The sequence below is a fragment of the Sphaeramia orbicularis genome, chromosome 10, assembly GCF_902148855.1.
Source record: "Sphaeramia orbicularis chromosome 10, fSphaOr1.1, whole genome shotgun sequence".
Classification (NCBI taxonomy): Eukaryota; Metazoa; Chordata; class Actinopteri; order Kurtiformes; family Apogonidae; genus Sphaeramia; species Sphaeramia orbicularis.
In genome coordinates, this window is record NC_043966.1 from 47,688,220 (window position 1) to 47,700,664 (window position 12,445).

The 12,445-nt window shown below is 39.0% G+C and overlaps 1 protein-coding gene across 1 annotated transcript in view; it reads left to right on the forward strand.

Moving 5' to 3' along the window:
- LOC115426584 (matrix-remodeling-associated protein 5) overlaps nt 1-12,231 on the forward strand; it is a 38,488-nt gene extending 26,257 nt beyond the window's left edge. The window contains exons 9-17 of the mRNA XM_030144684.1: nt 1,329-1,602; nt 1,765-1,962; nt 5,094-5,612; nt 5,695-5,866; nt 6,500-6,766; nt 9,591-9,717; nt 10,076-10,156; nt 10,275-11,421; nt 11,514-12,231. Of these exons, the coding sequence (XP_030000544.1) occupies nt 1,329-1,602; nt 1,765-1,962; nt 5,094-5,612; nt 5,695-5,866; nt 6,500-6,766; nt 9,591-9,717; nt 10,076-10,156; nt 10,275-11,421; nt 11,514-12,067 (3,339 nt within the window). The 3' untranslated portion in view covers nt 12,068-12,231. The remainder of the gene's footprint in view (nt 1-1,328; nt 1,603-1,764; nt 1,963-5,093; nt 5,613-5,694; nt 5,867-6,499; nt 6,767-9,590; nt 9,718-10,075; nt 10,157-10,274; nt 11,422-11,513) is intronic.
- The last annotated feature ends 214 nt before the right edge of the window (nt 12,232-12,445 follow it).

Consider the following 12,445-nt stretch of genomic DNA (forward strand, 5'->3'; position numbering starts at 1 on the left):
ATGTTATGATTGTGCCCTTATCCCAGTCCATGATCTGGTTGTGTCTTCTGCAGTAGTCTGTGATGGCTGAGTTTAGGTTCTCCTGTTCTGCTTTATCCTTTTGAGTCCATGTGAATCGCCCCACTGTCTCCTTTTCACATTCTTTTTGATGTTCTTTTTTCCTTGTGTTGAAAGATCGTCCTGTTTAATTGATGTATGTTTTGTTACTTGATTTGCATGGTATTTCATAAATGACGTTGCATTTTTGGTCCAGTGCTATTTTGTCCTGTGGGTGTAGGAGTACCTGACAGAGTTTTGTGTGTGGTTTTATGACAGTGTTTATGTGGTGTTTTTTCAAGACCCGCTGTATTGGTTCTGTTATCCCCCGGATGTATGGTATGGTTATGAAATCTTTTGGTTTGTCGTCAGCTTTTTTTGTGTGTTTAGTTTTTTTGTCTTTGGTTTTCTTTTCTTTGTTTTAGACTTGTTGTCCACCTTTGTTGATGGCCCATTTGGGTACTGACAGAGTGTATGTGCGAGTTGTATAAGTTCTGAGGAAGACTGGAGTCACAGTCGAAACTGTCAAGCAGGTAACACCTAAAAAACTATACCTTGTCTGAGCAAAAGAAAAAAAGAAAATTATAAAAGGTGCACAATTGCCCCATCTCATTAAATATTAATGAAGCCACATGAAGCTGGTCTTGCACATTTTAAAAATGTATTAATTTTGTTCAAAAGGTTTCTAGATATATAGTTAGTTGTCCAATATGAATTAAACAGCAGTGAAAAAATAAGATTATATGTACTAATCTTGTTTTGGCCCCAACCTCTTATTTATGGAAAGTGAAAGCCCAAACCAAGCCTTATTACATCACTGTTGAAAGCTCAGCTCATGCTTCCTAATGCAGATCCAGTGGTGAATTAATGAGCAGAACTGCACTGTATTTGTGTAATACTCAAACAAGTAGTTTCCATCTGAAATTGCAAGAAAATACACTTTAAGTGCTATAATTTCCAAAACTTTCTTGGGGGAGAGCCCCCCGAATCCCCCTTTATAAGATGTATATTCAGTGTGAGTTGGATGGTTGAGGGGCCAGAAGGCTTTATTGCTCGGGAGCCCATGATTTCTTAATTTGCTCCTATGCCGACCTGTGAAATTCTGGATGCAGGCTCATCGACCCTTTCCACATTCCAACCAGAAGAAAAATTTTCCGGCTTGAGGTTTATTTTTGTAATCACCCCTGTAAAAATATTCCAATGCGAAGATGATCTTGGTTTATATTGGTTGTATGTCTAAGTCAAAAATTGATATTTGTTGCAACAGTTTTCATCTATTTGTATTTTTTCAGGCACAGCTTGATCGTATTGCTCAGCTACGGAAGTTGGTGACGCCTAAACCTCGCACCAATAACTACAATATTCCAATCACACCTAAGCACATGCCACTGTCCCCACACAGACCCTATACACCCAAACCACCATCACCCACTGTTTTTTACACCTACACTCTACAACCTTCAAACCATGCAAAATCATCATCATTTCCTGGTTTCATCCCAACCCCACGCCCTCAATACCAGACCACCCCAGGGATGCTGTATGGAGGTCGCTGGCCAGTTGGAGGTAAATCTACTTTTGAAAGTCCATAAACTACATATGTCAAATTTGGTTTTTTGTTTTTGCTTTTTGCTTTGATATTCCTGGGACTGTGTTAGAAAAGAATATCTTCAGGTTAACACATTTTCCCTTGTAATTTTTCACATCATATGCTTCATTCTGCAATAGGACGAATCAGCTCTCGGCACCCCACAGCTGCACCACCCTTCCCAAGAGTGTTGGCAGGTGAAGGTGGTGGCGTTAAACCCCGAATCATCACAGTAACCACAGCTAGAGTGTCTGTGCTGGCAGAGAGTGACATGTTTCTACCTTGCAAAGCGACAGGGAATCCTGAACCCCACATTGCTTGGACAAAGGTCTCCACAGGTAGGAGGAAAAATAAAGTGTAAACACTAAGGACCTTGAAAATAAAGTGTGCAAATCAGTAACATGAAGTTCAGATATTTTTTCCTTTTAGAGGAGCATATCAGATCATTTGCAAGCACATATAGTGCACCCTACCTTAACCTTTATAATTCCTTTGAAAGCACTGAGACCTAAACCTATGTGAGTATGTATTGTACTCTCTCTTTTTAGAATTAGTCAGTCTTTATAAGAGAAAACAGTAGTGTATGTATTAGACTTCATTTCAAAAGGATAATCTAGTTCTTGAGTTTGACATGAGGCTAAAACACTACCCAAACTATATTAGTGTAGGTCTTACCAGGTGCGATTTGTCAAAAAAAAACAAAAAACAAAAAAAAAACAGAGGGGGGTATGTTTTTCTGGTTTGTTTTAATCGTGAAAAAACAAGCAATAAAGTGGCCTAATGCTTTTTTAAGTTAACGCTAGGCCCTATTACATGTTGAACAGTTGAACATTCATCTTTGATGCAAGTGTTTAAGGACATGGAGATGGCACAGATGGGCACAGACCACACAGTGAAACTGAATCAATCAGTGCTTTGGCAACATTAGTTATTGTGACAGGATCAGACGTAATTTTACTCTGTGCGTCAGTGTGCAGACTGGACTGAGGTAGTTAGAGGTTTGGTTCCAACAAGAGGTAGTGGCTGGCCAGTAGACCAAACTGCACTCCCTCTAAAAGTAAAACAGGGCCAACACCAACTGGAAATACACCTTTAACCAGGTCACAGTCTAAGGGTGTATTCACACCTGCCTTGTTTGGTCCGTTTAAAATGGACCAGAGTTCGTTTGCTCCCTTGGTTCGGACCTTTTGGGCTGGTGTGAATAAAAACCACTGAACTCTGTTCCGGACCAAACAAGCGAACCGAGACCCAGTTGAAGAGGTGGTCTCGGTGCGGTTACATACGAACCCTGGTGCGGTTCGTTTGTGGTGTGAAAGCAGACCAGACCCGATCTGACACAGTTGGGTTTTTTGTACCTAATGAGCTCCCGTCGTGTGTCGAGCATTATGGACAACAGAGTTTTACCAGAGAAGCGCTCAGAGTGAGGATAGGCTACAGAGCTGAAAATGAGCCCTGGTAAAATTTGGAGCTCGAAGTGACACGCTGCCTTTTGGACATCTGGGCAGATGTGCATATAACACAGCTGCTAGAAAGGACACATAAAAACTCAGATGTTTTCAGCTTGTTCAGCGAGAGAATGATTAGGATGATGGTTAGATTTGTCTGTTGTGCTTGAAATAAAAAATAATAAATTACTTCATCACCCCCAGCAAACTTTACCTGCGTTAAGGAATTCTGTACCTGGCTAAACTGAACAGTGATATAAGATAAATACATATAGGTAAGCAGTACGGAGCACTAATGCTTTTGGAGAACAGTCTTTTCATATAGTAGCAGAATTCCAACTTCAGACCTGATACGTCTGCGTGAATCAGACCAACAGAAACAACATGATGTCCACATGAGCGCTGTCCTCCGTAGCCGTCTTGCCCTGTGTCTTCGTCATTGAGAAATGAATTCTACAATACTGTAAACCTGACGTTGCATCAAACACTCTTGCTGCTCAAACACTTGTGCAAACGTCTGCATCTGTAAAAACCGCTATGACGATAACAAAAACAGCACGCAAAATTTCCATGATTCTGTCCTTTCACTTTGGACTGAGCACTTTAATGGACACTGCTCATTTCTATCCAATGGATGAACGACCTCAGCACACGTGGTTTTGTTTACAGATTTTGGTCCACTTACAAAAATGTACAGTGTGAATACGAACCGCACCAAATTAAAAAAAAATAAAAGATAAAAAAATTGGTCCGTACCAAAGCAAGTGAACTATCGAACTTTCCTGGTGTGAATACACCTTTAGACCATGTTATGTTGCGGCACAGGAACAAAGCCAAGTTCCATTCCCTCCATAACCACAAAATCACCAGTCTCAGAGTCAGACAAAAAAGGCAGCAATGACTGAACAATGAATGAATGTTTAGCCCCAGTGTCCCTCGATACCTGGATGTCCATGCTCACCCCATCAGCCAAATACATGCGTGCATCTGTGATGAACAGCTTAAACTATGGCAGGCCAACTCTATCACAATTCGCCACTCCCACAATACGTTTGGTCTTAAAAATGCTGAAAAAAATGGCATCCAAACCACCAAAACGCTGTAAAATGTGGCATAAATTCCCACAATAACCCCATTTTTACGGCAGAATGTAGTGTTTCAAGAGTGGTGCAAAAAATGCTGTCTTCGGGTTCTTCAGAACGGCATATTTCACGCTGCTCTATGTCACTTTTGACAGTGGAAAAAAAAGGCATTTTTTTTAGGAATTTACACCACATTTTATGGCGTTTTGGACACCATTTCTTACTGAGGTTTTAAGACCAAACATGCTGTGGGAGTGGCAAATTGTGATAGAGTTGGCCTGCCATATCAAACAGATCTTGACGCGCAGTGCCATACAATGATGCACCATAGCGCACAGAATGACTGGAGTTGGAGGAGCCGTGCCAGTCTTACTCCTTAGCATTGACCACTGGTCTGTCTTCCTGTCCAAAATGGCCCCTGGGCTTCAGCCCATCTAAGCCCGTGCATTAAGGTGGCCGTGATGGGGACATCCACAAATTCCTAGACTGCTGACAGCTCGGTTCAGGTGAAAGTTAGTGCCAACAATGTGCAATGTAGACTATACGTTTAAGAGAACTCAGTCACAGACTTCCTGTAACTTCAGTTGGTTTTTAATTACTGATGAGGTTGTCCCCCTCGTCAATGATTCATTCAGCAGAAGTAGGGATGTAAAAACCAGAGGGGGGATTGATCCCCCACAACAAATTGCACCCTGGGCATCACTGTGCCCTGTAAGGTATTAACCATTCACATTTTAATAACAAGTTTGACAGTAATTCCACCATGGAATTGATTTATTTGTATCAAGTTTTTTTGTCAGTATACCAATTGTGAAAATATTTTTTGATTGCATGGAAGTTTCGAAATACCTCTGGGTATTGAAATTATATTAGAGTTGCATGGCAACATGGTTTCAGAATGTAAATTCAGCTACCCACATTGTCCATTTGTCTGTCCTGTAGGTGCCACTATTCCAGCCAATACCAAACATGGTCACCGTTTTGAAGTCTTCAGAAATGGAACTTTTGTTATTAAAAATATCCAGCTTCAGGACAGGGGCCAGTACCTCTGCACAGCCCAGAACAGGTTTGGATCAGATCGTATGGTCATCACCTTAGCTGTCCAGACTCAGGTACCACAAATCCAACCTCCAAAGTCTACAGATATAGCTGTCTATATGGGGAAAAGTGTGACTTTGGATTGTTTTGCCTCTGGAAAGCCAACAGCCCAAATTTCCTGGATTCTTCCAGACAGGACATTTGTTCGAGATGTTGGGGCTGTTCACACTTTCCTCTCTCCAGTGCACCTCTTCCAGAATGGAACCTTGCAAATTCATTCTGCCAATTTCTCCAGCAAAGGATACTATAAATGCATTGCAAGCAATGCAGCAGGTGCTGATACAATTACATATCAGCTACATGTGGCCGCTTTGCCTCCAAGCATCAGTGAAAGAGCAATGGATACTGTAGTCATTCAACCAGGTACATTATGTAAATCATTGTTGAAATTAGAATATGTTCCCAAACATACTATCAGAAATCTAATAAAATCCTGTCTAACTAGGCAGGAGTGTGCATGTTCACTGCTCTGTGAAGGGTGAACCACCACCGCTCATAAAATGGACGCTCCCAGCAGGTGTCTATGTGAAGCCATCACAGTTTCTGGAACGCAGGCTGTTTGTTTTCCCCAATGGGACACTGTATGTGAAGAATGTTTCACCATCTGATACTGGGAGGTATGAGACATTACTTTATTTTTCTTTATTCTTTTTCCTGTTTTTAGGTGACTCTCTATCAACTTCTTAAATGTATGATTGCTACAAGCTAAGATAATAATCAAACAAACATTTTTTTTGTGTGTAGAGAATATTACTGGTAGAGTCTTATAAATTTAATAAGTTAAGATGAGATATTTTTATGCTATACAACATATAAACTTTTCACATTGAAACAAAAAAAAATTCTTATTACATGTTGTGAAAATGTCTTGCTATAATGTGAAAATATCTTGTTGTAACATGACCATGTATTATTCTAAGAAAAAAAAAATATATTTTTTGGTAATCATTCATTTGGTTCTGATGTGTTCTTTTTCTGGACAGGTGGCAGTACATTGCCATATGAAAACAGTATTTATTACATTTTAACAAAATCATTTAATTTTAGGCATGACAATGCCTGTAATATGCCTGTGTCTTTATATGCTAACAGTTTCCATTTTATGCTACATACAGCCAGTTTAGTATTGGTTTTGTAGCCACACCATCAGTTGGCCTTGTTGCCACACTTTGGTTAAGACTAAACCATTTCAAAAGTGTTGTGTAAAAGGTATTACACTTTATGATTGAAATAATGTTATCAATCTACAGGTATGAATGTTTGGCGACAAACCCTGTGGGTATTGCCAAAAAAACTATCCAGTTGGAGGTGAGGGAAGATTCCGTTTCTTCCCCCCACCAGCCGCCTCCTCACCTTCCCATCCCATCAACCCATCACCATTCAGTACCATCTCAGCAGCACTCTGTCACAGCTATGTACGGTTCTGCTGTGTACCTTCACTGTCCAGAGTCTACAGGTTCTACAAGAGGAACCATCTGGCAACTCCCCTCCAAGACCATCCTGGAGCATCGATATAGGTGGGTGATTCTCTTTTTGCAGCAACATTTCATGGCTACATGTTTGACTTAGCCTGATTTTTTCTAAATTGTGCAAATATTTACAACAAAGTAATTTAATTATGTGTTTAAGTGCTTGCCATAACTTAAACACAAATGAAATGCATTTCAAATATTATTTTGTATTTTACACATCTTTTTGGTGGCACACATGCTCAGTGTCCTTGTGTCCCACAATGCAATGTAACAAACTTCCTCCAGCAGTGTACGTCATAAAATTCTAAAACTTTTTTTTTCTTTAATAATTTCATAGACTAGACTAAGCTTTATTTTATTATGTAATTGAATCTGGTGAAACTGTATTTCTTGTTTACTTTCCTTCATATTGTACATATCCTAGTAGTAATTTTCCACCCTGTTATAATGGGCTTCATACCTTAAAAAAACAATACAATTCCACAAAAACCATTTACAGGAAGTGACATCATTTGTTTTTGTTGGGAAATCGACTATGGAAACTCTCACCTTAGTTTTTTTTTTTTTTTTTTTTTTTTTAACATGTTACACCTGTATTATGTCTCACCCTTAAAGTTCCACCCTAATATGAGAAATTATGGGAAATGTTAATTCAATAGAATTTTTAAAAACACATTTTTGATTTAGTTATTAAACGTGCGTTAATCTAGTGAAGGTTAGTGATAGAAAAATTCTATGATATATACTCTGAGACAAAAGACGGAGTCACTGGATTCTGGAATCAGAAGATTTTACTTACAAGAAGTCAAGTACATACAGTGAGATGCAGCAGTTGACTGACTGACAACAGGAAGTTCAAGATCTTATGAAAGAACATGTATATTACAATCATTGGACCAAGTGTACAAATATTATGACGTTGATCAAGTTCACCATTGGCTTAGGTATTCAAAACACAGTGATGCATGGGTTCAGTGACCACGTTTGTACTCTTCCCCCACCTGCCCCATGGCCTGATCTCCTCAAGGGCAGCAGCCCGCTCTGGTCCCAAACTGGATGGACAACAAGTACGCTTTGGTCCCAAACTGGAACAAAACAAGCAGATAGCAAAGAAATGGTAGACATATCCTGAGTGAATATGGCCGGGCATTCTTGCAAAATATGTCATCATAACCCATCCATGACTCGTGCTCTGGACACCTGGTGTTTACAGAATATAGTCTAATATTATATTTTTCTAACAGTTAGCTCGCTAAATGTAGATCAGTTTCAGAGCTACAACTGGATTAGCTAAAAAATTTCCACCCTGTCATGTTCCACCCTGTTATGTCTATGAACCTAACAGGGTGGAAATTGTAAAGAGAGAGCAATAATTACTATTATTATCATTAATGAGTAAAATTAACTTAATATATATGAAGTTACTAAGGAGGTCAAACTACTCAATGTTCGTCTACTTTACAGAATGACTCCAACAAAAATACAACTGGCCAATGTTGAGCTACAGCTTTAAAACATGTTCTAGTGTAATGGATTCTGACTTTTCAAAGTGAGGCTGCATGGGACAAAAAGTTAGACCTCTATGTTATTTAGTACCACATACAAATATGATACTAACAATAGAAATAAACTAGAAAAGCACTCGGAGAGCACAGACCTCCGCCAAGGCAGATCAGTGCCCCCCCCCCCCCCCCCCCCCCCCCCCCATCCATGCTGCCATCCTTATCATAACTGATAAAAAACAATAACAGTAATGACAACATTAAAATATTAATAATAGTTATTGTTATTACCACAACCATAACCATCACCGCTGTAGTGATAATAACAATGAAAGTGTGGAAAAACAGTAGTCATTTTGCACAATGTGATAGTAGGAGTAGTTGAAGGAGGAAGAACTAACAGAATAATTCTAAAATCACATGAACATAACCCAATACTGTCACAAGACTCTAGATAATGCGAAACCAAACAAATGCGAATTTTCAGCATTTGTTCAGCAATTGTAACTGAAGCATGTTACATGTTTTTTGTTACTGATTTTTCATGTTTCTTGTTTCTGATGTGTGTATGTCACACAATTTAATGAACAAATATAGAACAAGTAAAGATGAACTGTAGAAGTTAAGAAAATTACTCAAATTTCAAAATAAGAAACATTGATTTTCCACCCTGTTATAGTCTGTTCCACCCTGTTATGTCCCATTCCACCCTGTTAGGAAAAAGGTTTTTATTAAATAATTTAACAGAATCATTAAGATTTGTGAAATTTTTTGTGCCATGTTGGGAAGTCAGAACATTGAATGCACATGTATATGTTTTTAAAACTTCCAATATTTCCCATGCTGTCATTAAAAATGGGTTTAAAAAAATCATTTTTGTGCAAAACAGACATATACTATTTGTAATTAAATGACCTGTTACAGTTTCAAGAGTAAAACCTATTCTGTTAGCAAGAGGGACATACTCTTTCTAAAAAAAAAAGTCATTATTGATCAATAGTTACACGTTTAACTATTAGTGGTCTATATGGAAATGTCCCTAACAGGGTGGAACACATTAAGAGACAATGTTGAAGAAAACTACCTGTAATTATTATTTTATCCATCTCTCAGCTGGACCACTATACATTAAACATGTCAGTGTTGAAACAAAATATTAAAAATAGAAAATATAAGTAATTTTTTTTTAAAGTGATGAAGCCACAAAAGAGAATCACCCAGGTATCTGAAATGAACCTTTTTTTTTTTTACTCCATGTTTTAATACAATACTCCCTGAGTTATAAACCCACTGGAGAGTCCTTGGTAGCATTAAATCTGAGTGATTGCTTTAATCTAAAGTGCTTTTTCTCTTCCATCTGCCTCCAGTCCAGAGAGACCAATTAAAGTTTTCCGTAATGGGACTCTAAGGATACTACAACTAACAGAACTGGATGGTGGAAATTATTTTTGCATTTTTCAGCGGCCCAATGGGGAAGACATGGAGCTCTTCCAGGTATGAGCTGGACAGATAACTACTCTAGGCTTTTGTGTTTTGCTGCCAACTCGTTTACATTCGTCTTTGTAATTTTTGGCTGAGTACCTGCATCATTACTTACTGTAAAAGTCATTATTGCTTCACACCTTTTTTTAGGAATGAAAGGTGAGGTCAGTTTAAAAAGTTTATGACAGGATTTTTATTTTACTGTATATGATCTGGCAGAAGCTGTAGTACCTGAAGCTGTAAAGTAATTTAAATATTTTTGGGTATACAACCAAGTTGATTATGTACACAGAGATTGTAATATGGAGAGAAATGTTTAACAGTTTTGTGGTAATATTTTCTCACTGATACTCTGTGTTTGCTGCCTTAGGTAGAGGTTTTGATGACCCCTCCAAGGATTGAGCACGTAAGGACTGCACAGATAAGAGTCCCCTTTGGAGAAAATTTCCAGGTATCATAAAACTGTTAGATGAATCACAAATTTTTCTGAATTATTTTAGTTATTATATGCCTTTTAGAAATTAATGATGTGATCAATTAAATCTCTTTCATTCTTCTAACCTATCTAGGTGGACTGTGTTGCAACAGGCCTTCCTGACCCAGAAGTTTCTTGGAGTCTCCCAGATGGAACTTTAATCAGCAATGCTCTCCAGTCAGATGACAGTGGTCTTCGAAATCACCGCTACATTATTTTTGGCAATGGAACTTTAATTCTCCAGCAAATGGGGAAAAAAGATGAGGGTGACTATACTTGTTATGCTAAAAACAAGCTGGGAAAGGATGAAAGAAAAGTAAGCGTTAAAGTGGGACCAAATGCTCCACAAATTACATCAAAATCACAATTATTGGTAACTGTTAAGTTGGGAGACTCAGCGAGACTCAGCTGTCAAGCAACAGGTGAACCAACACCAAGAATCATGTGGATCTCACCACGAAATAATGCAATACCGGTGCTGTCAGACAGATTTCAGATAATGGATAATGGGACATTAGTAATCAAGAAAATAACTCTTACTGATGAAGGGAAATATGTATGTGTGGCACAAAATTCTGCTGGTGATGATGTTAAAAATATGAAACTTGAGGTTGAATCCCAGGAACCCTTTATCAATGGCATTAAAGGGAAGAGTACCACAAAGGTTGTGGCTGTTTCCTATCAAACAGCGCTTCTGGATTGCAGAGTGAGAGGAAAACCTGAACCAAGAGTGAGGTGGGTTAACCCTTATGGTCAGTCATTCCCAATACCCTACCTAGGAGGTCGATTTCAAGTCCATCGAAATGGGAGCTTAGAGCTAAGGGGGGTCAGAAAAACAGATGAAGGACAGTACACATGCTTGGCTAAAAACCACCTAGGTGAAGCCTCACTTGTGGTTGATGTAGATGTGGCATCATTAGCGGAAAAACCAAGCTTTGCAGTACCAAATATTGAAATCTTACCAATCAAACAAGACAATGGGGAACTGATCTTAGAGTGCCCAGCTCGTGGCAAGCCAAACCCAGATTTTGCATGGTTGCTACCCAATGGGACAATGTTATTGCCAGGTGTTAAACTACAAAGGTTCAACCATCATCTGGGTAATGGAACGCTACGAATCTCCCAACCTGCTGCAGGTGATAAGGGAGTCTACCGGTGTTTAGCCAAAAATGTAGCAGGACAAGCAGAGAAACGATATGCCCTGGAGACAGGGAGGAAGCCAGTGATCAGAGGATCTTCAGGTATGGAGTGAATCTGAAGTTGTTAAAACTGTTTTTCATTTTGAGTCTAGTCATATAGTGATGTAAAACATTTATAATTTACTTTTTTCCAGGTGAAATGAAGGTCACCTATGGCAACAATCTATACTTACCGTGCACTGTGGATGGCTGGCCCCAGGCATCAATCACCTGGACCCTACCAAATGGCTTAGTTTTAGACAAGGCTCAAACCATTGGCCGGATAACCTTCTACACCAATGGGACCCTCCATCTCAGACAGGTTGCCACCTTTGACAAAGGAAGATATATCTGCAAAGGCTACAACTCTTTTGGCACAGCAACACTATTGTACCATGTCGTAGTGATGGTATACCCACCCCACATCACAAGCACACTGACTTCCATCACCAGAGTCAACCGAGGATCTCCAGTGATATTAAATTGTGTTGCAACTGGTATTCCAAAGCCTGATATTTCTTGGACATTACCTGGACGTACAACACTGGTTCCACATAATCGTTTCACAGTACAGGGTGGAATTCACATGTCTGAGGAGGGGAGTCTGGTTATACAGAATCCTGTTCTCATGAACTCTGGCATTTACAAATGCAATGCTAAAAATGCTCTTGGAACAGACTTCAGATCTACATACCTACAAGTGGTTTAAGTTGCATTTGACTAGACAAATGACGTGGTTTTACCATCAGAATTTTAATATACTGCATGAATGCTACTAAAAGGACATCATGGTGATAAAATCAAAAATGGCTAACCACAGGCAGCATGAGATGACTTACAAAGCAATTCACACCGAAGGGTTAAGGCTCTTACCCGGACTTCACAATAAATGTTAACTTGTAATACATTTGTTTTAAAATAAAATATTACAAATGTCTTTGAACTCAATACTTTGGATAGTATTATTGTCCTCAAAAGGCCTGTTTCAGTTGTGGCCTGACCATTACAGATTTTAGCCAACCATAAAATTATACTTTGGTTTCTTCTGCAAGTGAAACATGTAACGATGAACATAAAGATACAGTAT